A 26,088-nucleotide genomic window follows, 5' to 3' on the forward strand; every position below is an offset into this window, starting at 1 on the left:
TCAAACCATCAATGCTTATTTCTGAAAACAGAACAAAACTAAACTTTGAGTGTCTGAGACTAACCAGCTGTACACTGGACCTGCAAAGAGTCTCTCTTTCATAGCATTTACTAGTGCTGGTGGAAGTACTGAGAACCACAGCACTAATACAAATCCTACTACTAATACTACCACTACTATTACTGATACTTCACTGATACAGCGGCTGCTACTCTACGCTAACAACACAACAGCCTGAACTACAACCACAAGCTGTACATTCTCCAGTGGTGTTACAGAGGTTACTACAAGCACAGTGGTGTAATCTAGTTTATTATCTAGTTTGATGGTGACACTGAGATGACCCTCCCCCGCGCACACACCCATCCAAGAGTGACGTCCCCATGAGCAACACCACACCACACTCACTCACACATACAGGACATGTATTTGCACATAAGTGAGGGCATTTCAGAAGACTGTCTATGTGTTTAACAGCTGGGGAGGTTTAAACGCTGAGCTGTTTCTCTACATATTTCAAAGTCCTTTACCAGTTCACATTTTTATTTTATGTACAGACGGTATCTGGACATGCTGCATATCCTGAGAATCTGCTCTAAATGATTATGAGTTGATGGTGTATTGACTTATGATTGTGTTATTCCTAAAATACTGCTCATGTCATGTACATAAACAATATGATATGGTGTTTCGTATGATTGATGAAGTTGTTTTGATGACAGCCGTATCTGTATCTTGAGACCGAGACATCGTAAACCACATGAAGATAAGCAACAACTGACACAAATAAATTACACCTACAATGTTGATGTAAATAAATAAATTAAGAACAGTGAACTGTTGACACACGCTGCATAATCAAAGTATGATATAGAATAGCTAATTGACTTCAACAATGTGTGTAATTTGAGGAAATGTGTGTTTTGAAAGACAAGTGGCAGTAGCTGCAGGTTAATGGCCTAAAATGCAATGGTGCATGTGATCTACGACCATGTTTGTAGTCGGACGCCTGTTCAAAACAAGTCATGCGGTGTGTCGACAGTCTACAACTGCTCCTACGGGTACAAAAACAATTAGTACTTTCCAACTCCTCCAACTACTACCAACAAATTTCAAGTAGTTAGATATGCAGCTCATAAACACATTACTGCACATATATCACATGACCCTGTCACCTCCAAAAGCACTGGCACAATAAGGAAGCCGGTATGGATAAAGTCAAATGCGATCAATGAGGAACTGGACTCATTTCACACCAAGTGATCACCTGAACCCATCAGTCTGTTTGTACAGCATTTCAGCTCACAAGTAGATATGGTGTTGCACACAGTCATTGTCTACCAAACATGAATATTACACATACACACATGTAGATAATCGAGTCATTTTCCCGACATCAACACAACACTGTGTCTACTTTGGGTAAGCATGCATTTGTGGTACTTTTTCTGCAAAACACAGTCAGAATCTGTGTTGATGACCTTGTGAATGACTTGACTCTACTTTGCTCCTGTAGATCACAGTCAGTAGATTTATTTGTGTATGCAGTAGATACTGTATGTAGACCAAGGTTAGAAGGTCACTGACAAACAGGAATGCATATAAGCATAATTAAGTACACCTGCAGGATATAGCTACAATGTCAGAGCACAACAACGATGTATATGGATGGACTATACGTCAGTAGGTGCAGAATACCACGAGTAGAAAGCTAAGGATGATGGGTAAAAGCTGTCAGATTCTCAGGAGCTCAGCATTGTCTTGAGCTTGATGACAAAGTGCTCCTCGTTTTTCCAAATGCGGGTTTGAAAAGGCTTCATCATGTCTACAGGTTGGAGATTTTTTTCACAGTGGAGTTTTTAATCCTTTACGCAAAACCACGGGTTTCCACCGACAGTATCAACGTAATCTCCAAATGCTTTGTTGACACAGAGGTGCTGTCCCAGCAGACATGACAGTGTTGAAAATGACTCATCCGTATTTGTACAAACCAGGGAAATCATGATCCCAGTTTGACATCACAGACAGCCTGCTTTACCTCACGTCCACATTTCATCCTCAGTATTTTACATCCACGCTTTTCATTTAGCACAGCAGGAGCGACTGCTTGAACAACATCCACATCTCAGCCCAGATTCAAGCACACGCCACCATAAGGATGCAGAGCGACCTGAGTGGCAGCGTCACACAAGACGCTCTCTGGCCTCTCTCACCTCTCTCACAGTGCCTCCTCTTCCTCACACCCAAAACCATGGTGTTCATTTCCAAACACAGCCGGGCTAAATGCCGAGGCGCCCATATCAAAACGGCATCCGACTGACAGCTCCATCCTCGTTCGGCTGGACCTCCATCCTGCCGGCAGGGCTGCTGAAGACTGAGCCTCCTATTGATGCAACACGCCGTCTAATAATATTGCACCCTGTTGCTACGACAACGCCACACAATGTGTCCGGGAATGCTGTCTGACGCCGCGCCTCCTTCTCTTTTAGGGAAGGAAAAATCCTCACCTTCCCCATCCTTCCCTTTTATAAGAAACAGTCCTCCCCTTCTTCCTCTATTTTAGAAACAAGCTCTCTTCATATTTTGTAATTAAAAAAATCTTCCCTGAATTATTCCTCCATCCTTTACCCTATTTCTTTATAAATCCTCCTGTTTCACTTATTTACCTTCAAAAACAATCTCTCCCCTCTCCCTCTTTTATATCTTTTCCTTTTCCTCCTTTCTTCAATATCTACTTCTTTTTTCTTTATCTCCTTTCAATTTCCTCTTCCATCCTATAACCCTTTAAATTCCTTCTCTCCTTCTTGGATTACCTCTAAAAGATCTGTCTTCCTCTTTCATGCCCTTTTTAAAATTTCTCTGCTAAAAAAACACTCTTAACTCTTTGCTTCTATAAAACCCAATTAAACTATGCCTCATCCTTTAAAAGCCAATCTCATGTACAGCATGCTGGAGGAAATACTACTATTCACACATGATGAGCAGCGGTCACATAATGGTCATATAACCTCCAGCTGACGGCAGAACAGTCAGTAAAGGCAGGTGATGCAATTATGCAAATGGTTTTCTTCATGTTACAAGAGCTATGCAGCATCACAGACGCAGACCTCACCAACATGTTTGGGTTCGCACAGAATGTAATTTACACAAGATATTTTGTCATCGATCCCATTTATATCAATAACAGTAGACTAAATAATATAATATAATATAAACTACAAAGTTTAATCAACATCTCTCAAAACTGTTTCAAGAAAACTGAACATTTTAACTTTTATGAATGTAGAATTATTTAAACCTGTTCTGCATCAGTTTTAGCTAAGCCAGCCTGATAAATTGGCAACTAAGTGTATGTTTCCATAAAAAACACATTTTTTTTTTGTGGTTTTTACATTTATTGGACAGAGACGGTGAGGGTAAACAGGAAAATGGGAGAGAGAGGAGTAAATGTAACAGAGGTCAAATGGACCTGACTTACTTATTTATCTAATTGAAAGGTCCAAGGGTATCAAGACCATGTGGTCATGTGTCATACGCTGTAACCGCTTGCCCACCAAGGCGGTCCCAATAGTTTTTTTATTTTAATGCTGAGGCTAAGTGGGCAACAGCTCTCCGTTCTCACAAAGTGAATGTCCTTTCTTTTGTTTACATCAGGCATTAAAACTCACCGAGGAAGGTGTTGGCGATGAACTCTGACACCTGATTCCCTGAGCGGCTTGTCTCTGATAGTTGCGTCAGCTCGCGGTTCAGCATCCTCTTAAACTGTGGAGACCATAGATAAAAAGTGTGGTTAGTCCAGGGAGACTGCAAACAAACATTACAAAATACGTACACAGACATGGTGCGTGGTCAGCTGAATTGTGAAACCTTTAAAGAAGCACATGAGACCATGGTGGAGGTGTTGTTTCAACAACCACATTTCCCACAATCCCTCTGTTCTTCCTGTCCACCTTCATCTCCTTGAAAACGTAATTATGTTCATGAATTTTTCCATTTCACTCATTTCACCCCCTGCCCTCAGATGAACAACAATTACAACTCACTTCTTTATTACGTCATTACTTTGCTTTTACTCTTCTGAGCTGATTTGATTCCTTCTGTTGTTAATCTCTAAAATGTTTTTATTCCAGTGAAAAGCACTTTTAAAAAGCGATATACATAAATGCAGACTCTATGGAAGAAAGGTGCAGAGTTTAGATGTAACAACGAATGGAAGTACCGATGTAGGAAACCATGGTAAAAACACATTTCGCTGTATATTTGTTAAAAATACTCCACATAAACATGTTGATCATGTTGGTCAGGCTGCACTTTACCTCACTTAGATAAATTGGTAAGCCATGTATTTACATTCACGTCACTTGGTTGATTGATTAAATGTTCACAGCACCAACTTATAAAAACGCAAGATGCTCCATCATCATTGTTGCGGTTTGAAAGTTAAACATGCAGGGGAGCTTCGGCACGGCAGCATGCGTAGTCCGATGCTCAGATAGCAAATTTATTTCTGTTTATATAGCATACAGGCAACGTTTTTTCCTTTGAAATGTTTTATTTTTTTAACTATGTACTTTTTAAACTGTTAAAATACAATAATACAAGCTGAAATATGTCTTACTACAATTCCTGTTTGCAGACTCCAGGAAGAAATCTGCACTGTTTAAATAAAACCACTAGTTGTATATTCATGGCAAAAAGTTTTTTAAATGTAAAAATGATCAGTGTTCCCCCTGAGTTTCATCACAGCGGCAGCTTCCATACTGATTATGTAACATGTGATGGCTGAGGGAGGAGGGAGGGGATCTGGGTGAGAAAGTGATGCTGCAGTGGTACTATGTGACACACATACTGGCTCAAAAAAAAAACAAACATACACACTGACATGAAATATGATCCTGTAGCTTTCAACAAAATGTGTCTGTTCATCATTTGGTTTATTTCTCATGTAGCTTCTCCCTCTCACGTGCTTTTCATCAGGTTTTCTGCACATCATGTCTCTCTCTCACACACACACACACACACACAATCACACATATGTTTACAAATGACATGCGGCATATTTCTGCTGCTGAACACCAAGACGCAGCTCCTAAGAGTCTGTTTTACATTATAAAATCATGACAGCTGCTCCCTCTAATGTGCATGTTTTTCCTCTGTCTCTGTTTCTCATTCATACACACTCACACACAGTCACACAAAGACACACACACACACACACAGATCCAGTCCTGAGTCGGATCTGACGGGCAGGCTCACTCAGCATTCAGCCCCCTGCAAAGCCTGCACTGCTGATCAGTAGATCCCGATGTAAACAAGGCAAGCCGGCGACGCTCACCTGTCTGAGTGTCCTGCACAGACAAACGCAGAGAGCAGACGCAGGCATGTTAGCCCACGCATGTCGATGTTGGAGGTCGCTAAAATCCAAAACGACAAGCAGGCAAGTTTGCTGGCTTAGTGACGGGCTGTAATCCGCTCACTCAGTTCTGCTCCGCGCTCAGTAGGGACGGCTTGAACATGAAAAGAGGTCCGTTTGGATATAAAAGTTCCCACAGTACCATGTGCTGCCCTGGGGGTGAGGGGGGAGGAGGAGAGGGGTTTGGATAGGAAGGGTGGGGTGGGGTGGGGTGAGGTGGGGGAGGCTGGGGTTGTGGTCTACCATCGGGGGACAGGGGGTGTGACTGCAGTCGCTCATCCAACTACTGTCACACACCATCAATGAGACACATAAAGAGGGAGAGCGAGAAGCTGTGAGGAACCCCTCCCCCGCCCTGCACGCAGCTCCCCTCTCCTCTGTCCAATCAGACCCGACTGGCTTCAGGGGCTGGGTGGAGGAGAGCGATCTGATTGGCTGACTGGGAGGTGGAGGAGGTCTGAGTGTAGCCGCCAGACGATGGAGAAGAGCAGGAAGGAGGGAAGTGAGGAGCTGCTGATTAACTCTTTCACTGGAGGGAAACGGCAATTATGAACCCGAGTGTCTTTGGCCCTGTTCACACTGCAGCTGCATGTATCATAACATTAGATTTCTTCCCCTCATGTGTGATTCAGATTGGATGTTTTCGAACAAGCGAAAGCTAAGAGGACTTAAAATTTGTTAAAGCTGCTCTGCACACAAGGACGGAAGCTACAAAAGTCAGATCCTGAGGCATGTGACCTGCTTATGATTCACATTTGAAAGCTAAAATTAAAATTCGCCATTGTTGACAAACATTTCTAATCTCAGCTCATGAAAAAGTCACGAGAAAATAAGTGTATTTTTATTCTCAAAGCATGACCCACTGATTTCATCCTGTGCTGTTGAAACATTAAAGCTTGTTGTGTACAGCTGATGTACGTACTGAAGTCTATTTTCTCAAAAACGTGGCAAAATGTTTGGAGACGACTTCACTGACCCATTTTTTTCAAAAGCCTGTGTGAAGCTGAGTCAGGTTGAGTCTATCTCACCTTATTGGATGCCATCTCGCTGACTGAATGTCTTGTCTGTAGCGTCTCCAGCTGGTCCAGACACCAGTCCAGCTCTTCCAGCGTCTCCACCGCCAGCTTCTGGTAGGGCTCCTCTGGAAGGTCACACAAACACATGTTACGGGTCAGTCGTGGATTGTTGGGAAAGCATCCTCGTGTCAAACTTTTGTAAAGCGATTCAGAGGTGTGAGAGTGGCTGTTTCCTAGGAGACACAACTAAGAAATGCTGATGAGGCATTTTCATGCATCAAACTCAAAAAACATAAATCCATGAAGATTTCACACTCTTTCACGGGTCATTTATGTTTAGAACTGGCTGATTAGAGTATTTTCATTTAAAACCAATAACATATTGCTAGCTTTTACAGTTTTTTAGAGATAAATCTCAGTGTCCCACCATACAAGGACATAAACACTGACCTGTAAGACATGGCTTACACATGGGCGGCTGGTTGCTGCTTGGCTGCCGCCTGGACCAAGGAGTAGAGTGGGAGTTATTAGAATAAGAACAAAATAAGACAGGTGGTCACCCAGTCTGTTTTCTTGTTCTTACTTGTTTCCCACGCGATCTTGCAGATGTGTCAGAGCAGCAAAGTTACTTCTCACAGTTCGAAGACTGGCAAGAACCTACAAAGGCAACAAGAGAGGGGAGAGTTGTATGAACCTGAGACATGTCCGCCTTAATATCATCACACCTTAATTATTTCTGGTTCAAACAAGTTGTTCTTTTCCTCAGCTCACCCTTTAAAATAACTCTTCAGTTTTACTGGAGCACATTTTGAAATTTACTTTTGCCTTAAAAATAGGGAGCCATTCCCCCAGGTAATATAAATAAAAAAAAATTTAATAGCTGCTTTAAATCTAATGATCTGACAGAGAAACATGAGTTTGGACCAAACAAGCCTTTTACACTCCCTGAATAAGCATGAATGTTAGGCACAACATTAAAACAGAAAACTCCCTCAGACTTGATGTGTGTTCTTCTGGTTTGGGATTCCCCCCTCAGCTTGCGTCGCTTTTGCAGATAAACCTGTGTGAGTCAAAGCTCTTCTGTACGGTCACTTTTGAGGCATTTTGATGCTTTCTTGTAATATGGAATTAAAAATATGTTGAGTAACATAATTTTCTATAGTATTCCTGACAAAATGGCGGGTAAACTTTATGAGGTAAATTAGTTTAATATCCAATTGCAGGTGGACCAAAAGTACATTTTAGATATTAGTTTGGGAATGTAACAAGTACACAGATTGTGTTAATGGGACACACACACAAAGAGTCAGGACATGCTGTTCAGTACAAAGAGAATGTGTGTGGGTGTTTTCTGTGAAAAATGAACCATCACTTATTCCTCAAACCAGTGAGTAAGGGCCAGTGAGGAGCCATGTGGATTGTCTGGACAGACAGTATTAGTTTGAATGGAAATGAAACAGCAAGTAACATTACATAAGACAAATCTGGTTCTCCACCATCTTTTGGCTACAATAACACTTCTGTGGTTACATTTCAATAAATCTTCAATGGACATAATTAGTGCTCAAGGGGGGCAATATTACAATTTAAATAAAGTCCATATTCAGTAAATCCTTGTAAAAATGACTTAATATTACTATTAATGAATCCATATGCCCCACGTTGGGAGGAGCTTGCATACCAGCACACGGAGCTGAAATAATGTTACTCCATTTCCATGCATTTAAGAGATGTCCGTATTCAGGGGTTGCTGACATTTATTGTTCCCTAGATTAACCTTTCTGCTAATGTCTTAATAAAGTGAATCATTTTCATCAGAAGTAGGGAAATCTTTGTTTTGCATGTTGTAGCAGCTACGTCTACAATGAGCTACTTTCCCAGCCAGGATTCCACTGAAGCTTCACTGTCGAGAAGAGTTCAAACCACTTTTATAAACAATTTTAAAATCCATTTCATTCACAAATAAGTGTTCACACACACACAGAAAAACACACCCAAAAAGACAATCACATGCTGCAGTGACATCTGTAAGACTGTGTTGGAAAAACTACTTTCAGATTTTTATTTGGATTTGACACCAAACCAACACCATCAAATAGCCACTGAGTTGAAATTCTGTATATATGCTTGACTTCTCGAAATTGAATGAAAGTGGCAAGTAAATTTCTGGAAAACTCTTGCTCTTACAGAACCAGCAAAACACAATGCTACTAACCTGTGCAAACGGAGTCACTATCATGTCTTCTCCATGTCTGCAAAAACCAGAGACAAACACAAACAGACATCTGGTGAAAAAGCCATGTAAGAAGCCGTGGGAAAAACCATGTGTTCTTACAAACCTCAACACACAAACACAGAAATAATGACAACAAATGTCTGTTGTCATCATCTTAATGTGAGGAGTGTTTCGGAACGAACCACACTGGATACAAGGAGAGGAGAGGAGAGTGTTTCAGTTATACAAATACGTCTTAGAGGCAAAGGTTCAGGTTAAAGTTAAACCCCAGTGAAGAACAAGTGCTTCAAATAAGTGGAAACGAAAACAGGTAAAAAAGGAGGACAACAAATCGTGGCGAGGAAGCATTTATCAATACTGCATCTGCCCACTGAGGTTTAACCAGCAGTTAAAGGCCCAGAAAAGGAAGTGAACATTGAAATTACCTTCACTGAGTAGCTAGAAACTTTATGTCGGGCCTGCGTTTATTATGGTCAAAAATGACTTAATGCAGATTTGCAGGTATGCCTCCAATATCTATATTTGTATAACTATAACTGTGTGCAGGTGAGGAGCAGTGTTCATGCATCGGGTGATGGGAAAGCCAACTTTTGGAGAGGTGGAGCTTTCTGGGAGTCACAACATGCACCTCATAACCGATCAGACGTCAGGGTAAATCCATGCTGCCAGTGGAAAGCACAGTGTCAGAGTCAGCCTGCACGTCCCCGTCCAGCAAACATTTTAACGCTGAATGACCAAGGATCGTATTGTCTTGCTCCGTTTTGTAAAATCAAAGGCTAAATATCTAAAAGCCATTTTCATGGGACTTTTACTGTGTCTTGTTAACAAATTGGCAAATGTTTGTCCTCCCTTGGGTTCAGTTCAAGCGTGGGTGATTCCAGATCACCATCTGTCAAATGCTTGCTGGGACTGTTTTAAAAACTTTGCAGGGCTGATCATCTTGAGTATCCAAGGAGGGTTCTTCAGGTCATGATCAACGGGCTGAGGGGGGTTTGGTCTGGGGTGGGGTGGGACGGTGGAAGATGTGGGACTGATGACAACATGGAACAGCCCAGAGAGGTAGAAAAATCACAGCAGTCTTCACACTTTGTCTCACCGAGGTAGCCAATTGACTTCCCAATGCTTCAATCCCTCCTCCCTTCAAAACAAAGGAGCGACAGCTATTGGTGGTCCCCATTTACACTCTGGCTTCAAAGAGTGTGCTAGCTGCACAGAGAAATCTTTAGCTGTATAAACAGGCAGAATATGGATGGAAATCTGAGCTAAACGTGATGACCTCTGCTACTAAATCCCTCATTAAAGCCAGATTTTAAAAATGCACCTTTCGTAATGTGTGTAAATGGGACCTTGGATAGGTTTACATAAATTAATATATTGACAATTAATTCCAGTGTTAACAGTAGTGATATAATGTCTTTTCATGCTATATACTGTACAGAAAGGCTATAACTGAAGGTTATTTCCATTATCAGTCACTCATTTGGTTTATAAAATGTCTGTCTCAGTTTCCCTGGGCTCAAGGTGACGTCTCCGAATGTCTTGTTTTCTTTGATCAACAGTCCAGATCCTAAAGAGATTCAATTCACAAAGATATAAAACAGAGAAAAGCAGCAAATCCTCACATTTAAAGAACTGGAACCTCTTTTTTTCTTTTCTGTCAGAAAAGTGAATCAAATGATTATCTGTTTTTTTTCAAAATAGTTGCAGATTAATCGACTAATCAGCAGTCTGGATTCTGGACAAAAACCAAAAAATTAATCTTACAGAAACAGAAATCTGTAAACATCAACGAGTCAAATTAACAAAACCAAAAGCATTTCGCTTCAAATTTCAAATCAGCACCCCACAATGCAGAGGACCCAAAGGCTCCAGGCTGGTTGGTTCAAACACTACAGAGAGCATCGTTACAATACTCACAGGTCGCTGGCAGTGGACGAGTTGCGGGACATGGTTTTGGGCGACAGGTCGAAGTCTGAGTCGGAGCGGTAGAGGAAGGACTCACGGCGCTGACTGTGGGGGAAGTTGGCCTGAAGTACCAGACCAGAACTTGGGCTAGTCTGAGAGTCCAGTGGACTGCGACCCACCGACAGGCCATTCTCCACGTCAAAACTGCGGAGAGACAGAAAAGACATACATAAATACTACTGATACAGTTTCTGTTGTGTCTGTTCTGTATATATTAGTCAGACAGTCAGACTGAATTTATAGGCTTTTTTTCACTTCATTGTTGTTTTGATTTCATTATTTCAGGGATCTAGAACCAAGTGACCAGCTAATACCACTGTTGTTTTTAACAGTACCACAAGTAATGCTACTTGCTGGTATTACTACTACTACTAATCGAACTTTTGCTACTACTACTTCCACTACTACTGCTACTACTACTAATACTACTACTACCAGAACTACTGCTACAACTGCTGCCAATAATAATAAAAAACTTCTAAAAATATTGTTGAGAGTCAGCGGTTATTATTTGTCTAAACAACCATGTTTTTTTCTTCAATCGACACCCTGTGACACCCATATAATCTGATGTACATATGTACACATGGAGACAGTAAAGAGAAAGCTGAGATAAGGATAAGACAAGGTTAAGATTAACTACGTATGTGTGATAAAGCCTCTGCAGACTGAGTGGAACTGCAGCATGCAGAAGGCAAATATCAAATGTTTTTTCAAATACCAAAGCAAAATATCCCAAAAAAACTACAGTGAAGTCAGTGATGACAAACCCAAGAAAGTAAATGGTACTTTTCATGTGACAGTGTGAAACAAAATCATCATAAAAATGAGCACAAAATGTCTACTTGATATCAAAAGGTTACACTCACATTTTCTACCCCGCCTGTGAGCGTCTTTTTAAATAGGCGACCTTGTGATTACTCGCTTTTTGCAAACGCACACTCACACGCATCTTTCCATCCGCTATCTCCGTATGACGTCAACACTGACTTCATACATGGTACGTCAGTGGAGCTACTTAACTATAAAGCCCCCCACCACTCCCACTATCACCCCATCGCAGCCACCATGCTAAACAAAGTACTTAATGTCTGTGAGCATGATTATTAAATTTCATTGGTGGGATCACAATGGTCTGTATTGTATATTCAAAAATCTGCCTTTTTGCCATCTGGGTTCAGTCCAGCTCCTGTAAGCAAACAGTATCACAGTCCAGTCACGATGGGGTCAGTCTGCACGGTTACATTCACTCAACAAATGTCCTTTTACCCCAAATTTCCATTGAAATTAGACTAGATTTGTTTTGATACTCTAAGAAACCACAAAAGAGCAAAGCGCTAAAACACAGGAGGATGAACAAAAAGGGGAACAGACGAAAACTTTGACTTTGACTTTAGTCTGAGCACACAGATGTGGTGATACAGTAGTGGAGGCTTACAGCTTATCAACATGACATTTATTCAGATCTCCACAGTCCAGGTTCCCTCAGTGGGGCTGTGCCTTGCTCAAGGACACAGTGACTCTGAAGTCACACTTTGAAACCATTAAACAATTAATGCCTTCTCTGACCTAAATTCTACCACAAAAAACTCATCTACATTATAAGATTAAAAATGAATGTTCCATGATTGAAATCATATTTTAAAGCACCGTGTGGATACTTGAGTGGTAATTTTAAAGGCATTTATACCAATTAGATCCATTGTTATCTGTTACCTCTCCTCCCTTCCAGTCATAACAATAGCAAACAGAGCCCCAACAGAGCAATGAAGGTTGTGTCTGTGTCTATTATTAGCTCAACATGCCTCCAGCGCTACAGCAATAGCAGCGGCTGATAAATGAAAGATGGCTATTATGCAACTGATGCTGAATGAAAGGCCCAGTTTACAGAGAGACAGACACAGAGATGAGGAGGAGGGGGGAGGGAGAGGAGGAAGAGGAGGAGAGGGAGGTGGGGGTGATCAGGAAGGTTGTATCCAGCACAGTGATGTGCTTCAGCATCTCACACCTGATTGGTGTGACAAGGCAGAGAGGGGGCAGGGCTGCAGCAGGGCTTACCTCAGTGATGATACCCCCACCCCCCACCACCGCTACACCTCACCCAACCCCATTTTACACCCCACCCTCCCCCCTGGCTCGGTGTAGTCGGCCGTGACGAGGCTCCATCAGAGGAGACCAGTGACGTCAGGAGCTATAAATAGATCTGCCTGCCAGGAAAGAGGGGAACTGGGAGACTTGTGACGGAGCTTACGTAGATTTCCCCCCAGACAGGGTGCAGATGACTTAGCCCCTCCTCATGAATACATACATGAATTTCTGTTTCAATTTGACTGGTTGATGCTTAAGAGCTTCTAAATGACTCCAAGTAGAAATACAGTATTTTCCCTCCTTTCCCATATCTTCATCCATATCTTTTTTATCTTTTATTCAGCCGAATCTCCGAGGTGTTGAAACATGTTGCTCAAGGATACTTTGACAGTGTGCATGGCCGCTGCAAAGGCTGAACACGCTCAGTTGGTCTTTACTGGTAATGAGATATGTGCTTAAAGACGATCATTGGATTTACATGACAAAACATGACTATGTAGACCATCATGGGACGCCAGCATCTTTTTGAGGCAAAATGGCCGAACACCTCTATTCACTGGGACCCATTATCAGCTTAAAATGAAGAATTAACCTACAAATATATCATCGTTTAATAAAATTAGGTTTCAAGCCGCAGTGTTGTTTTCACCACAGTCTCCTTCTTATCAGAGGTGGACGACACTGACTGGCGGATACTGATATTTAATCAAACATTAAATCATTACATTGGATTTTCTCTGCTCTATAAGTTAGGGTTAGTAATTCATATGAAGATGATGCACGATAGATTAGTCAGCACATAATATGAAAATGTACTGGCATGAATGACACTGAGTAAAGCAGGTAAAATAATTATATGAATGGCATTCGAGTGCTTCTGTTCACTTGTTGAGATTTTTAATGTTTTTTTATTTTTAATGGAAGAAAATTTTCACAAACTCATAACAGTTTAAATTTCAGAGATTCTTTATCACAATTAAGCTTTTTAGCAGCTGCAGTTCACCACAGCTTACTACTTGTGAATGGCATTGATCCCCATTCATAGTGGCAGAAGCCAACTGATAGGGCGACAGCGCCCACTACTGAGGACAATATGATACTGCAACACCTGTCATGAATGAATGGGTCCTGCTTATGAGATGCACAAGATAATTCACCTAAACCACAACTAATCTCCAGACATGTGCGGTGAACCAAATGTGATAAAATCAGATTTCTACTTTTCTCTAAAACATTTTAAATTAAAAGACTTGCCACTTCTCATAAACAAGGCTCTGCTCATATCTGCCTTCTGTATCCTGATCTACTTTAATTGTGTTTATATCTATGTGAGCTCTCTTTAGTTATTCCTCACAACATCGTGTTTGTGATTTTACTTTCCACTTCAGAAGGCCTGCAAACCAGCCAGTGCTATAAATATGTAAATAAGTTGGAAAAATACTTTCCATTATTTTTCTGTAATGCAAGTGCATGGCGTGATTTTATTTCCCCCCCATCACGACTAAAATAGAGTTGTACTGGACAGACAATGGACAGCTGTGGATAATATGGCTCCTGGAGGGCATATTTTCTGCAGCAGGAAGGAAAATTCTCAAATCAATTTACAGGCTGTTGGAGTGAAACAGAAACTAAACTATACTATACTATACTGTAGGCAGAGCCCAACCAGTTTGGAAGAATGAGGCCAATACTAATATTTCCAGATTGAAGCTCATATTCTTTAGGAAGACAGTATTATGTCTGTGTTTCATCTTGTCATGTAACATTTAGACTATCATGAGACAGTGAAGGTGCAGAGATCAGACTTTTACAACTGCCTCTTTGTCTGCTGCTAACTACTAACTTGCACTAGATCTTCTTCAGCAAAATATTTTTTTCTATTACTACGACAAATACAGATTAGTACTACTTGCTTCCCTTCAAACATACAGACATGCAGGCAGGCAGGCAGGCAGGCAGGCAGGCAGGCGTCTTGTTGGGGTGCAGCACACATAACAAGTTGACCTTGGTCCGTCTCCTGCCTCCAGCATTGTTCTCCATGTCTCTGACGTAAAGGACAGCTCCCTTTTCCCTCTTTAACTCTGTTTTACTAAAACTTTTCTCAGACTCACATCCCTTAACACCCACATCCTAACCTCTGCTTTTGTTTCCAGGATGTTTAGTTTGAAACTAATCAACATATCGAAGAGGAAGAATCCTTTTCCTTTAAACTAAATAAAAAAGACTGCGGTTTAAAAGTGATAATCAACTAAGCTTCCATTTTATCTCCACTCTGGAAGTGTTTCGAGTTTGTCTGAATTGATTAATGGAGAAAATAACCCATGAGTTCATGTTGCAGCCTACTGTATCACAGTTACTGAGATTAATAGTCACACCTCAATGAACTTTTACAACAAGGACACTGTGTTAATTTGAACCATGTTGATGTGACAGAATCTGAGTTACAGTAACTTTGATGTTAAGCCATGCCCGGAGCCATCTTCATTTTTCATCCAAGGCAGAATTCATAATATCCCCATAAAGCCTGGTCTTAAAGTTAGCCGCTGTAACTCCATTAAACCTTCGGATGGGAATAACTGAGACATGTTTGTGATGTGCTCATGGGAACCAGGGCAGAGGGATTTAAGGAACTTTCTGTTATGTATGTGAGAGTGAAACAGAGAACAACCGTCATGGCCAGATGTTATTTGATGGGGGATGACACAGGCCCAGGGTCAAAGGTCATCCCACACACATACACATACACACACACAGTGCTCCCTCCTGTTTTCTTCCCTCATAGCGTGGGAATTGTCCGAGGGGCCTAAAACATCACACCAGGAAGGAGGCAAGAGGTGAGCAGGAGAGGAGGAAAACAGACCACAACACATTGTGTGTGTGTGTGTGTGTGTGTGACAGGGTGTGAGATGGGGAGAAAGGAAACAAAAGTGGCTAAAATGTACAAATGATTTTACATTTGAAATGAGAGAGAACAGCACCAAAGTCACAGAGGAACCTTTAGTAAGGGTTGTGTCTGTGTCTGTGTGTGTGTGAGAGTGTGTGTGTGTGGGAGTGAGAGAGTCCAGGGAGTAGAGAGGGTTTGTTTGCTTTACACCTCAAGCCTATTGTACATTTGATCTGAAAGCAGCAGAAAAACAGCCTGCTCCCCCCTCATTCAGCCCCCTGCCAAACAGATCTTTCCTTTCACTGTCACTGTGTGTTTGTGTGTGTGTGTTTATAATGTTTATAAAGTCATGACAGCACACAGAGATGTTGGGCAGCAGGGCAAAAGAAAAACAAGCAGTAAATGTATTTAGAAAGAATCTGATTTGTACATATCAAAGAAAGAAGAAAAGACCAGCTCACTTGGCTCAAAGTTTAGACTTAATCACCAACTTTGCCCTCTTTAAAAACTGTTATAGACACAAGTTAGACTAGACTGTGTACATATAGATGGACAACATGATGGCTCATAGAAAGTGAAGCCAAAACATCTGGATCGCCCCCTGGTGGCTCCCCACCCCCTGCATGTTAGCGCTAAAAATCAAACAAAAAACATTTAAGTACAAGAGAAATACTGCTCATAGTTGCTTGTAGTAGTTCTTATCTTGCTAATGTATGCTCAAGTGTTAATTGTTCTAATAAATCTGGTTTATAAAAACAAATAGAAAGTGGTGTGGCTTCATGTTTGACGGCTGCTCTGAGTGAAGTAGTCACAGAGGCACCTGCTGAAGCTTGTTTGAGAACTGTACGTAGAGTAAGAAAGTTGAGAGGAGATATAACGCTAAGTGTTTAGAACTGTGATTGTCATGATTGTCTGATGTGGGCATATCCAGGATATTTTGGCTTCGGTGCATTGGAGATGGGATGCCCATCTTTATACACAGTCTATGCTGAGGACGCCCTCTTGGCTTCAGGGTTAAGAAACCGACTTCACTTCACTAGATCTTTTTTTTTTTTAAATTGCCACCCAGTTTAAAAACAACAAAAAATTTCTCTTGTGCAGGGCACTTTTGAAAAAGGCAACCAGGTGCTTTATCATGGTCTACAGCTGATTGGCTGGACAAAACGTGACCACAAGTGGCAGACTCTGTGGAAATACACTGTGGGAGTTCAGCAAAACATCACTGGATGAACAAAGATGAGGCGAGCTTAGATCAGCCTGAATAATCTAACACTGAACACAATAATACAGGAAATAACACTCAGAGAAACTGTTAGACACAGCAAATATCTCGAAACCTCAAGACGCTGTAGATAACGCTTGAGAAGACAGACACAGTTTCAGACTACACACTTCTTGACTCCTGGGAGAAAACTGAAGAAAAGCTGCTTGTTTCAGCATATTAATCAAAGAATCCTCTCACTGCACCTCTCACCTCGTGATGTTAATTTAAAAAAAAAGAGAAAAGACAGCAAACGACAAACACAAAGGACAGTGTCTTAAAGGGGCTTATTGCGTGACACTGATGCAAAACTTGTCACACATTTACATTTGTAGAATGCTAAAAAACAGCATCTTTGTGTAGTATATCTAAATTTTTTTCTTTACTCTTTAATATATCTTTCTGTATTTGATGTGTTTTTCAAAGGCTTGTTACTGAGACGAGGAGTTTGGTGCATTTCAGCTCACATCGTGGTTGGTTCATTTGATTTATCACCCTGGATCTAAATTACTGTCGTCTTAAATGCAAATATCATGAAATATCACTCTTCTTCCTCTTATAAAATAATTTCCACTGTTTTATGCAACTGTACTGGATTGAAAGTGAGTGCCACACCTCCATGAAGAGCCAGTTGCTCTTTCCATCCACCTGACCAGCCACTGTGGATTGCCGGGCACACACTCTGCGTCCAACATCAACATCTGATCTCAGAGCAGCTCATGTCTCTCTAAATATAGCCAAGGGGAGGGGAAGGTTGCATCGAGTCAAGCCAGCTGCTGTGTTTATTATTTTTCTGTGTGACCTTTGACCTACAGGGGGAGGAAGGACTTTTGCCTTTGAAAACAGCAGAGCTCTGTCTCAAGGGAGAAAGGAAGAAAGAACGCGAGAAAAAAATAGCAGGGGGCTAAAAGTTACAGGCCTTGATTCATATCAGATACTATGTGCAACAAGTACGTACGTATTATTACAGACTGAAGATTGCAGAAGTTGTGACTACTGTGTGTCTACTGTATTTGTGTTTCTACAGTACTGCAGTTGTGCAGCTATTCTCCACGTCAAGGCTTCTATACCTTACATTTTAAGATATAATCTTATCAAATGAACTATAAACCTTTGACACAACTACAGTACGTAAATGACATATGGTTAAGAGCCTTCATCACATCAGCAGTAGTTGAATGAGTGCGTGATGTGATCATCAGTAATAATGTTTCACTTAATCTAGAACTTGTTTAATCTATGAAACATTAGAAAACAGTGGGAGATGACAATTACATTTCCAGTTTGACGTATTTACATTGCTCATTTTGTAACCCAAAGATATTCCGTTTAATTATTAAAATGCTGAACTTTTTGCTTTTAATTTTATATGTGCTGCAGCTGAGTAGAGTGGATACACTCACCAGCCACTTCTTTAGGCAGCTTCAACTGCTTCTTAATACAAATATGCAGTTATCACATGGCAGCAACGTAATGACTAGGAATGTAGACATGGTCAAGATCATCTGCTGAAGTTCAAACCAAGTATCAGAATGGGGAGGATTTATGGTGATTTAAGTGACTTTGAATGTTTCATGGCTGGACGGTTTGAGTATTTCAGAAACTGCTGATCTACTGAGATTTTCACACACAGCCATCTCTAGGGTTTACAGAGAATGGTCGGAAAAAAGAGAAAGTATCCGGTGAGCAGCACTTCTCTGGGCGAAAATTTGTTGATGGCAGAGGTCAAAGGAGACTGGTTTGGTGCAACATTTCAAGTTTCAAAAGAATCCCTTGCGCTTAGATTGTGAAGGACAAGTATTCCAAACTGGTCAAAGATACAAACTACGCAGGACAGTTTTGCTGTTTCAGGCATTTGAACTTTGGTGCTGCAGTTAAAGGAAAGTCTGCCAGTGTAATAACATTAATCTTTGTAGCAGACTGGCCCTTTAAATTTGAATGTAACTGGGGTAGTGCTGAAGTGGTTACATTTTTGGAGTGAAGGGCGCCTCAAATGTTGATTCACTCCTCCGGACGGGTATTGATCCTAGAGTCCATGTGCAGTGATTATCTCTGTCCGTCCAGCCGAGGACAAATCTATACAGTGGCTGATCAGCATTAACATCATTAGAAACTGGTTAGGAGGGTTACACACAGAGCCAGAACCACCCAGATCCACACACACACACACACACACACACACACAGGTCGTGTGTTATTATAGCCCCAGCAGTCGAGGTCTGGATTTGGCTCCAGAATCGACCTGAAAATCGAACAACCTTGCATCACCCTGGTGCGCAACTGGTGCACTGGCTGGTTCAGGGCACGACCACGACCACGACCACAGGCACACACACACACACGGACACACACACACAGACACACACAGTCTTTGCCCAGCAACAGGCCAATGCCGAGTGCTCCTCTAATCATGTTCATACGGCACTAATTGGCGCCTTTCGGTATACAGTGATTGAATCCAACGGTAAGACAGGAGTGTACCACTTCCTCCTCTAATTAGCGGAGTGCGACTCAGGAGCAGCCAATCACATCGCTGATCAGCAGGACAAAACAAGATGGAGACAACAGGGAGAAAGTGTTTTCTCCTGGCTTTTCTTGTCTTGATTGTTTTTAGATTCTTACGTCATGTAAATCACTCTAAATCTGTGTTACTTATTATCATCATTAACAACAGTAAGATGATTGAATGAAAAAAATTACATTAAAGAGTAAAATCTATTCTCCATGTTCATTTTACCTTGGAATCACCGATAAGACACACTGAAATGATCAAACTGACCTTACTCTGGCCGGATCAGGTCTCACCCTACAGGCTCTTTTTCAATGTTATTATGAAATTAGTTTAAAATAGTTTCTCCTCTCAGTTAAACTCAGTCTGTCACTGTGAACAACCAACTCAGTTTTCAGTGCCACAGAGTTCCTGTTCTTTTACATAAGTGATCCCAATGAGGGAATACAAATACATTTGTACACCTGGTGAAAAGAGCACTGATATCGGATCAGTAGTCGGTATCAGCAGATACCCTGAGCTGAGTTTTATAAAGGTGGTAAGTTTTATAAATAGACAGTATCAGGTGTCCTGATATTCATAGCGATGATACTTGCAAACTTGCAGATACTTGCAATAGTATACATTTTTCTAATATCGTCTACCTAAACATAATGCAAGAATGACCCTGAGTTTTTCTATGTCCTAATTTATATATATATAGCAGTCTTTATAATCTGTAACAAAATAAAGTTGCTGAAAAAGTCCCCTTGAACTTCCAGCCTTTCCATACCTGGCATCCCACTGTGACGAGCCAGGCAGCGCCCTGAATTCTATGCAGGTGATCAAGTTCACCTGTGACAAACAGCGCAGGAGCAGAATGCATGTGGATGCCGTATGTCCTCACTCGCTTGGATTACGTAGGTCCATCAACCACACTATTGTCTAACCCTGCAAGAAAACAAGGGACAGAGTCTCTTTGTGAAGTGTTCATCTGTCCCGGAGTTGACCATCAGTCCTGGAGTTACAGAGATGTCAGGATAACACTCAGTCCACTATTCAAGCACTGATATTCTACACAAGTACACACACAGTCACACAAACACAGTCACACTTGTGCTGACGTCAGTTGTGGTTTCATGGCTGTCACTCCAGTGCTGTTCATCGACCAGCTCCAAGGCCTGCAATTATTCCCGGCCCAACGCTCAGCTCGCTGCAATTCCAATTTTTCCACCAAATAAGAGACTAGAACACAAAGGATGCTATGAAATATGCTAAAAAGATACAGGCCGGAAACCAGCTGGCTTAGCTTGTGGACGTAGTGGGATTTCTGCTGAGGCGTGTTTGTTGTAGGAACGGAGAAGAGTGACTCCAGAGACCCGGAGCAGAGGCGTCCTGTGGTTCAGCGGGTGGAGGCGTCAGCCGTAAATTGGCAACGATTTGGGATCAAGTCCAGTGAACAGCCACGGTCAGGTCAATATTTCCTGTCAGTCCTCATCTGGGGTCACATAAGTCCAGATTCCAGTAAAATTTGTTGTGAATCATTTAATGACGCCAATGTGCTAGATTACATTGGCTGAATCTATCAGTAATATATAATCTTTTAAGCATTCAAAAGCAGGGTGAAGGATGTTTTCTGAAAAGATATAAACTGTTTAATAAAGAGGAAAACTAGAGGGATGTATGATGTCACCATGACATCATCATGGCATTACATGCAACAATCTGTGAAATGGATCCTGGACAAGAAGAGACTGAATGAAAACCAGAAACAACAGCTGTCCGTGAACATCGAACCAAAACCAGTCACAGCACTCGACTGAGACGAGGTGAAAGTCATCGACCACGGCTGGAGAAAGATCACAGAGGCCATTTACATCTGACGCCAGAAACTATCTTTGAGAAGAGACAGGATATAATCTCCCCTTCGTATACGACCATCTGTTAACACATGACCGAGGTTCAACTGAGCCATCTCCATGACAACTGAGTAAACTCAATACGCTGTCTGTGAGATGTGGCTGAAATTTAAGATAAAAACTTTGAAAAAAGATAACGTTAATTTCTGACTTTCATCTGTTCTAAATAACACGAACCACTGAATGACTTAATTCTACTATTTTTATAATCCAATTCATTTCAGTTCTTCCTGCCACCAGTGAAAGAGGAGAAACTCCAAGGAGTTTCAACCTCCTCTGACTGCTACTCAGAAAGTAGGGCTGTGGCTGTATGGATTTTTTTCTTACCACGGTGAAAAAGCAGCATATCTCTACAGTTTAGCGGTTTACCGGAGTGCTCAGAAAAGAGACGTTAGGAGCAACGCTTTTTCTCGCCTGTTGCCGCATACTCAAAAACGCTACATAAATAGAAAAAGCTAGAAAAATAATGTGTTTTTTGAACAATAAACCATATAAACCTGTTCTGGTAAGATGTCCAAATACAAGTAAGAACCTGAAAATGAGCAGAAAATGGGACCTTTAAAAACTAACAGTAAAGAATGCATTGTGGAAGAAACTTTTATCAAAGAAAACTTCTCTCAGGTCCCAGAAAGAATAAAAGAATCTTCACTTAAGTTCTGAAGTATACATGTGGTTATGAAGAGCATTTCACTGTGCAGCCCAGAGAGAGTTTACAGCAGTCATGAAATCTCAGAGAAAAGTTTTATATGATTACAACAAATATAGACAAAAGCTGCAGGTTCAATCAATGGTTCAATCCGCTATCTTCCTGGACGAGGAGTTCAGAGAAGTTACACACACTGACCTACTAACATACACGTCATACAGAACGGCAGGAACTTATTCAGGAAACAGAAAAGACTAAATTTAATCTATTCCAAGTGCCTAAAATAATGTTTGACAGCATGCAGCTTGTAAATTATGAAGTAGTAAAACAGTCTAAAATAAATGATAATTATTCTTTAAACTGCAAATTATATTATTTAGGCATAGTTGCAGCTATGATAATAATTAAACTTTAACCTAGTTTAGCTTTTTTGAAGTGCAACCTAAAAAAGGTACCATACATATTAATTATATAATAATTATAATTATATCAATATATGGCAGTGATGACATTAATGAGCTCAACCCCTCTGTAGTCATCACATGATTGGGGTATTGCAGTAATGCAGTTATCGTCACAACCCTGAGTGGAAGTAAGTGAAGTTGTGCCAGAAATCCCTTCGCTGCTTCTAGCACACTCTATTAGTCAGCCTCTTCATCTCCAAGTGCTGACGCGTAACACTTAAATCAAATGATATAACCCAATTTATTGCATTTGTTTTGGCAGAATGTAAAGTTCAGTGTGGAGAGCAACAGCTGGCTTCACCACAGATCACTGAGATATGGGAAACACAAGGTAAGAGATGCCTGTGACAAGTATGGAAAAAAAAGTAAAACAGATGGAGTCAGTGGAGGGAGAAATCCATCAGCACCGTCAGTGCGGGTGAGTAAAGCCTAACCAGCTGCAGGGCCATAATGAGACCTTCAGTGCCGTGCCCGAACTAACGCAACTCTTCATTTACATTATGTCGCAACCTGCAGGCAGCTTGTGGTGAACTTTGACTTCATGTAGGGTGAGCGGTGCGTCACGTCGCAGTGTGCTGACATGGGCTGAGTCCCGGAGGGCTGCCAACCTGCTGTCACACCACCAGATCTTATTTCTGAACTGTTTAGACAGAGAGAGACAGGCTGCGTGGAGACTATGAGTTAAACTGATATTTGGCTTAAATGCTGGCCTTGAATCAAACATCAGATATCATCCAGTCACCGCTTTCCTGATCTGACGAAGGAATGCTGATAGAACATCGTTATTACTTTTTATTCACTTTATTCGCGTAAATTGCTGCAAAATGTTTTGGTAAATACATTCTTAATTTGAAAGCAGATATTCATCCCCAAGTTATTCTGAATAAAAAAAAAGCTGCTATAATAATTCCAGTATGATTTTCTATGAGTTTTTTGTGGTTTAAGCCAGTGAGAATATTATTGTCTCAACAAGAGCCTCCCTGCATATCTAAGTCTAAAAAATGAGCACAATGCATCATGAAATCGAGCTGCTAAAGAGTCAAGAGTAGCTGACTGCAGTTGTCAGCAGAGAGCATTTACATTAACACTTCCATGTTTGCAGTGCTGGTGTCCTGCTTTTTCCTGCTCACCACTTGCTTTCAATGAAGAATCATAAAGCAGTTGCAGAAAATGGGTTAGTTAAGCTTTGGCTTGGGTTAAAAGTTGGTCTACAGTTTGAAATTTTTTGCTTTGTTTGATTTGTCAGTGGATCAGTTTTACACAAATAGACTGGATGAAGGGCTGCAGGCCGTTATTTCAGTGTGGCCAAACCTCAGACCTCCAACAAACAGGAAAGCTGTTCCCTGAGCCTTCTTTTTACCAAAAGTGTAGCTTCAAAATAAGAAAAACCAGTGCAGCAAAAGCTGGTCTTCCTCAAATCCTTGTTGATACACATACACGAAATAAATAAGTGTGACGACATGCGAACGAAAGCAAAGACAAATCTGAGTCACTGAATACAAAATTGTCAAATGTGAAGATATCAAATAGCTGAGTGGAGACTCTGTGTAGTCCTGTTGAAGTACTATGAGCTGCAACATGTTAAGCGTGTTGCTTCACAAGCAGCGAAGAGCCCAACGCTGCACATACACGTCACATTTCGTCACGACTGCCACCAACCAACATGCAAAGAGCAAAACGTCTCTGGCCTCAGCAACTACGTCCTGTCTGCCAGCACCTTCAAGAAATATCACATCAGAGCGCTCATTTATTAGTGTTATGTTAAGGTGCACACAGGTACTTCAAACACACTGAAGAAAAGCTATACATGGAGTCAAAAGTCAGTGCATAAACAGATGGCAGGCATCCTTCAAATAGATACAAAATATGTTTTATTGAATATATATTTCTGTAGGTGAATGTTTGGAGAATACTATTACGCCTTTAACTCATCACTCTATTATGTGTTATGGCTTCTTATGAGAATAAATATAAACAGCATCATTCTCACTGTTATTTTTATTACAAGAATGTTGAGCTGTGAGCTCCTCTTTTTTCTGTGTGAGTCAGTGTCTGGCTGACATCAATGATCCCGGCTGGGAGGTTAAACATTATGAGTCAGACTCTGATATCAGCCATCATCATCATCATCATCATCATCACCATAGCCATCATCATCTCCATCACTATCATCACTGAAGTTACAGGTCTACTGATGAAAAGAGCAATAATGAGGAGGGCAAGAGGACAAGACAGAAGTGGCTGATATGGATAAAATCCTGCATGTAATTTAGAAGACCTGAAACGATTTGTCTGTTTTTGTTTAATACAGCAGATTACCTGACAAAATTAAGATATGTGACATTGTGGTAAAGCAGTAGTGTAGGGCTGTAAGTAAAGATGTATATTTTCACTGTTTTCATTGTTTATTCATTTTCAATTAATGCTAAATCTATGAAATGTCACAAAAAGGTGAAAAATTTTGCCAGATTCCAAGATGACAAAAATATTCAATTTACTATTTAAAATATAAAATGGAGAAAAGCAGAAAATCCTCACATTGAAGAAACTGTAGCTCGTGAATGTTTTGACTTTTTGAAGAATTAAACCACCCGAACAATGAACCGATCATGAAAATGGTTATTTCTTACCTCTGCGGTGCTGCTCCCAGCACAAGCAACACTGTGGCCTCATACACCCAGAGATATTAAAGTGGGAGCTACAACAGTATAAACCTTACAGCAAAATCTCTGAGCACTGACAAATGTATATCTTACTGCCTAAATCTAATTACAGAACAGGCCAGGATGGGACAAGAGAGGACAATATATGAAATGACATTATGATGGTGGTGGGGGATATGACTGGACGTGATGGCATCTGGGGATTGGATGTCACAAGACAAGAAAGAAAGTGAAAAGACAAGACAGAATACGTTACTATGAGTAACTGAGCAGTGTGAGATAATTGAGCTTGTAGGAGATAACTGTATCACAAAGTAGGCAGAAGGGAGGAGGCTGAACGTAAACCTAAAAGCTGAGGATAAAAGTCTGCAGTGACGAACATGAATATCTTTCTGCCAAAACTAACTGTAAAACCTCAGACTTTACGAGGTAAAGCGATGACGATGGAAGCAGTCTGTTTCCGTCTAGGAATTAATGGAAACTACACACGGTGCAGGGCTGAAGGGATTTGGACGATTACAGTGCATATAGTTGACTGTGTTATTACACACATGTGGTTCATCCATCAGGCCTATAAATATGTCAGACTCGGCGTTCATTAGCCCTCTCCCTTTGAAGGTTTTTTTATTGGTGGGTTGACATTATAAAAACACTTTGATCCCCCTCCCCACCCGACAAGGCTGATGTCGTCAGGATTTTCTTAAAGGCTGGCTGCAAAATTAGTCATATTTCCTTCTGTGACTCTTACTCTTTCAGGTATACTCATCTGGTGGGAGGTGTGTGTGTGTGTGTGTGTGTGTGTGTGTGTGCTGTGGGTAGCCTAAATCAGTTCCACTCTGCTTTAAAAAATGGAAAAAACAACCAAGAGGGATATTTGTATGGGCTGTAATCATTTTAACCAAGAGTGAGCATTCTTTAATTGATAAAACAGCATTATAAAGCAAATATTACCGTTGTTTCTATTTTAAAAAGGAGAATATTTTAACATCTACAACTTTTATTTCATGTTCATTTCATTTCTGCTATCATAACAACACTAATGTGT

General features: G+C 41.0%; 1 protein-coding gene across 4 annotated transcripts in view; it reads right to left on the reverse strand.

Moving 5' to 3' along the window:
• LOC139203207 (3',5'-cyclic-AMP phosphodiesterase 4C-like) overlaps positions 1-26,088 on the reverse strand; it is a 96,155-nt gene that overhangs the window by 10,172 nt on the left and 59,895 nt on the right. For all 4 annotated transcript variants that reach the window (XM_070832889.1, XM_070832893.1, XM_070832891.1 and 1 more), the window contains 6 exons: positions 10,583-10,774; positions 8,645-8,681; positions 7,013-7,086; positions 6,880-6,929; positions 6,442-6,554; positions 3,669-3,762 (listed from right to left, as the gene is read on the reverse strand). In XM_070832889.1, coding sequence (XP_070688990.1) covers positions 3,669-3,762; positions 6,442-6,554; positions 6,880-6,929; positions 7,013-7,086; positions 8,645-8,681; positions 10,583-10,774 — 560 coding nt within the window. The remainder of the gene's footprint in view (positions 1-3,668; positions 3,763-6,441; positions 6,555-6,879; positions 6,930-7,012; positions 7,087-8,644; positions 8,682-10,582; positions 10,775-26,088) is intronic.

Source organism: Pempheris klunzingeri, chromosome 6, assembly GCF_042242105.1.
Source record: "Pempheris klunzingeri isolate RE-2024b chromosome 6, fPemKlu1.hap1, whole genome shotgun sequence".
In the NCBI taxonomy this organism is placed as follows: Eukaryota; Metazoa; Chordata; class Actinopteri; order Acropomatiformes; family Pempheridae; genus Pempheris; species Pempheris klunzingeri.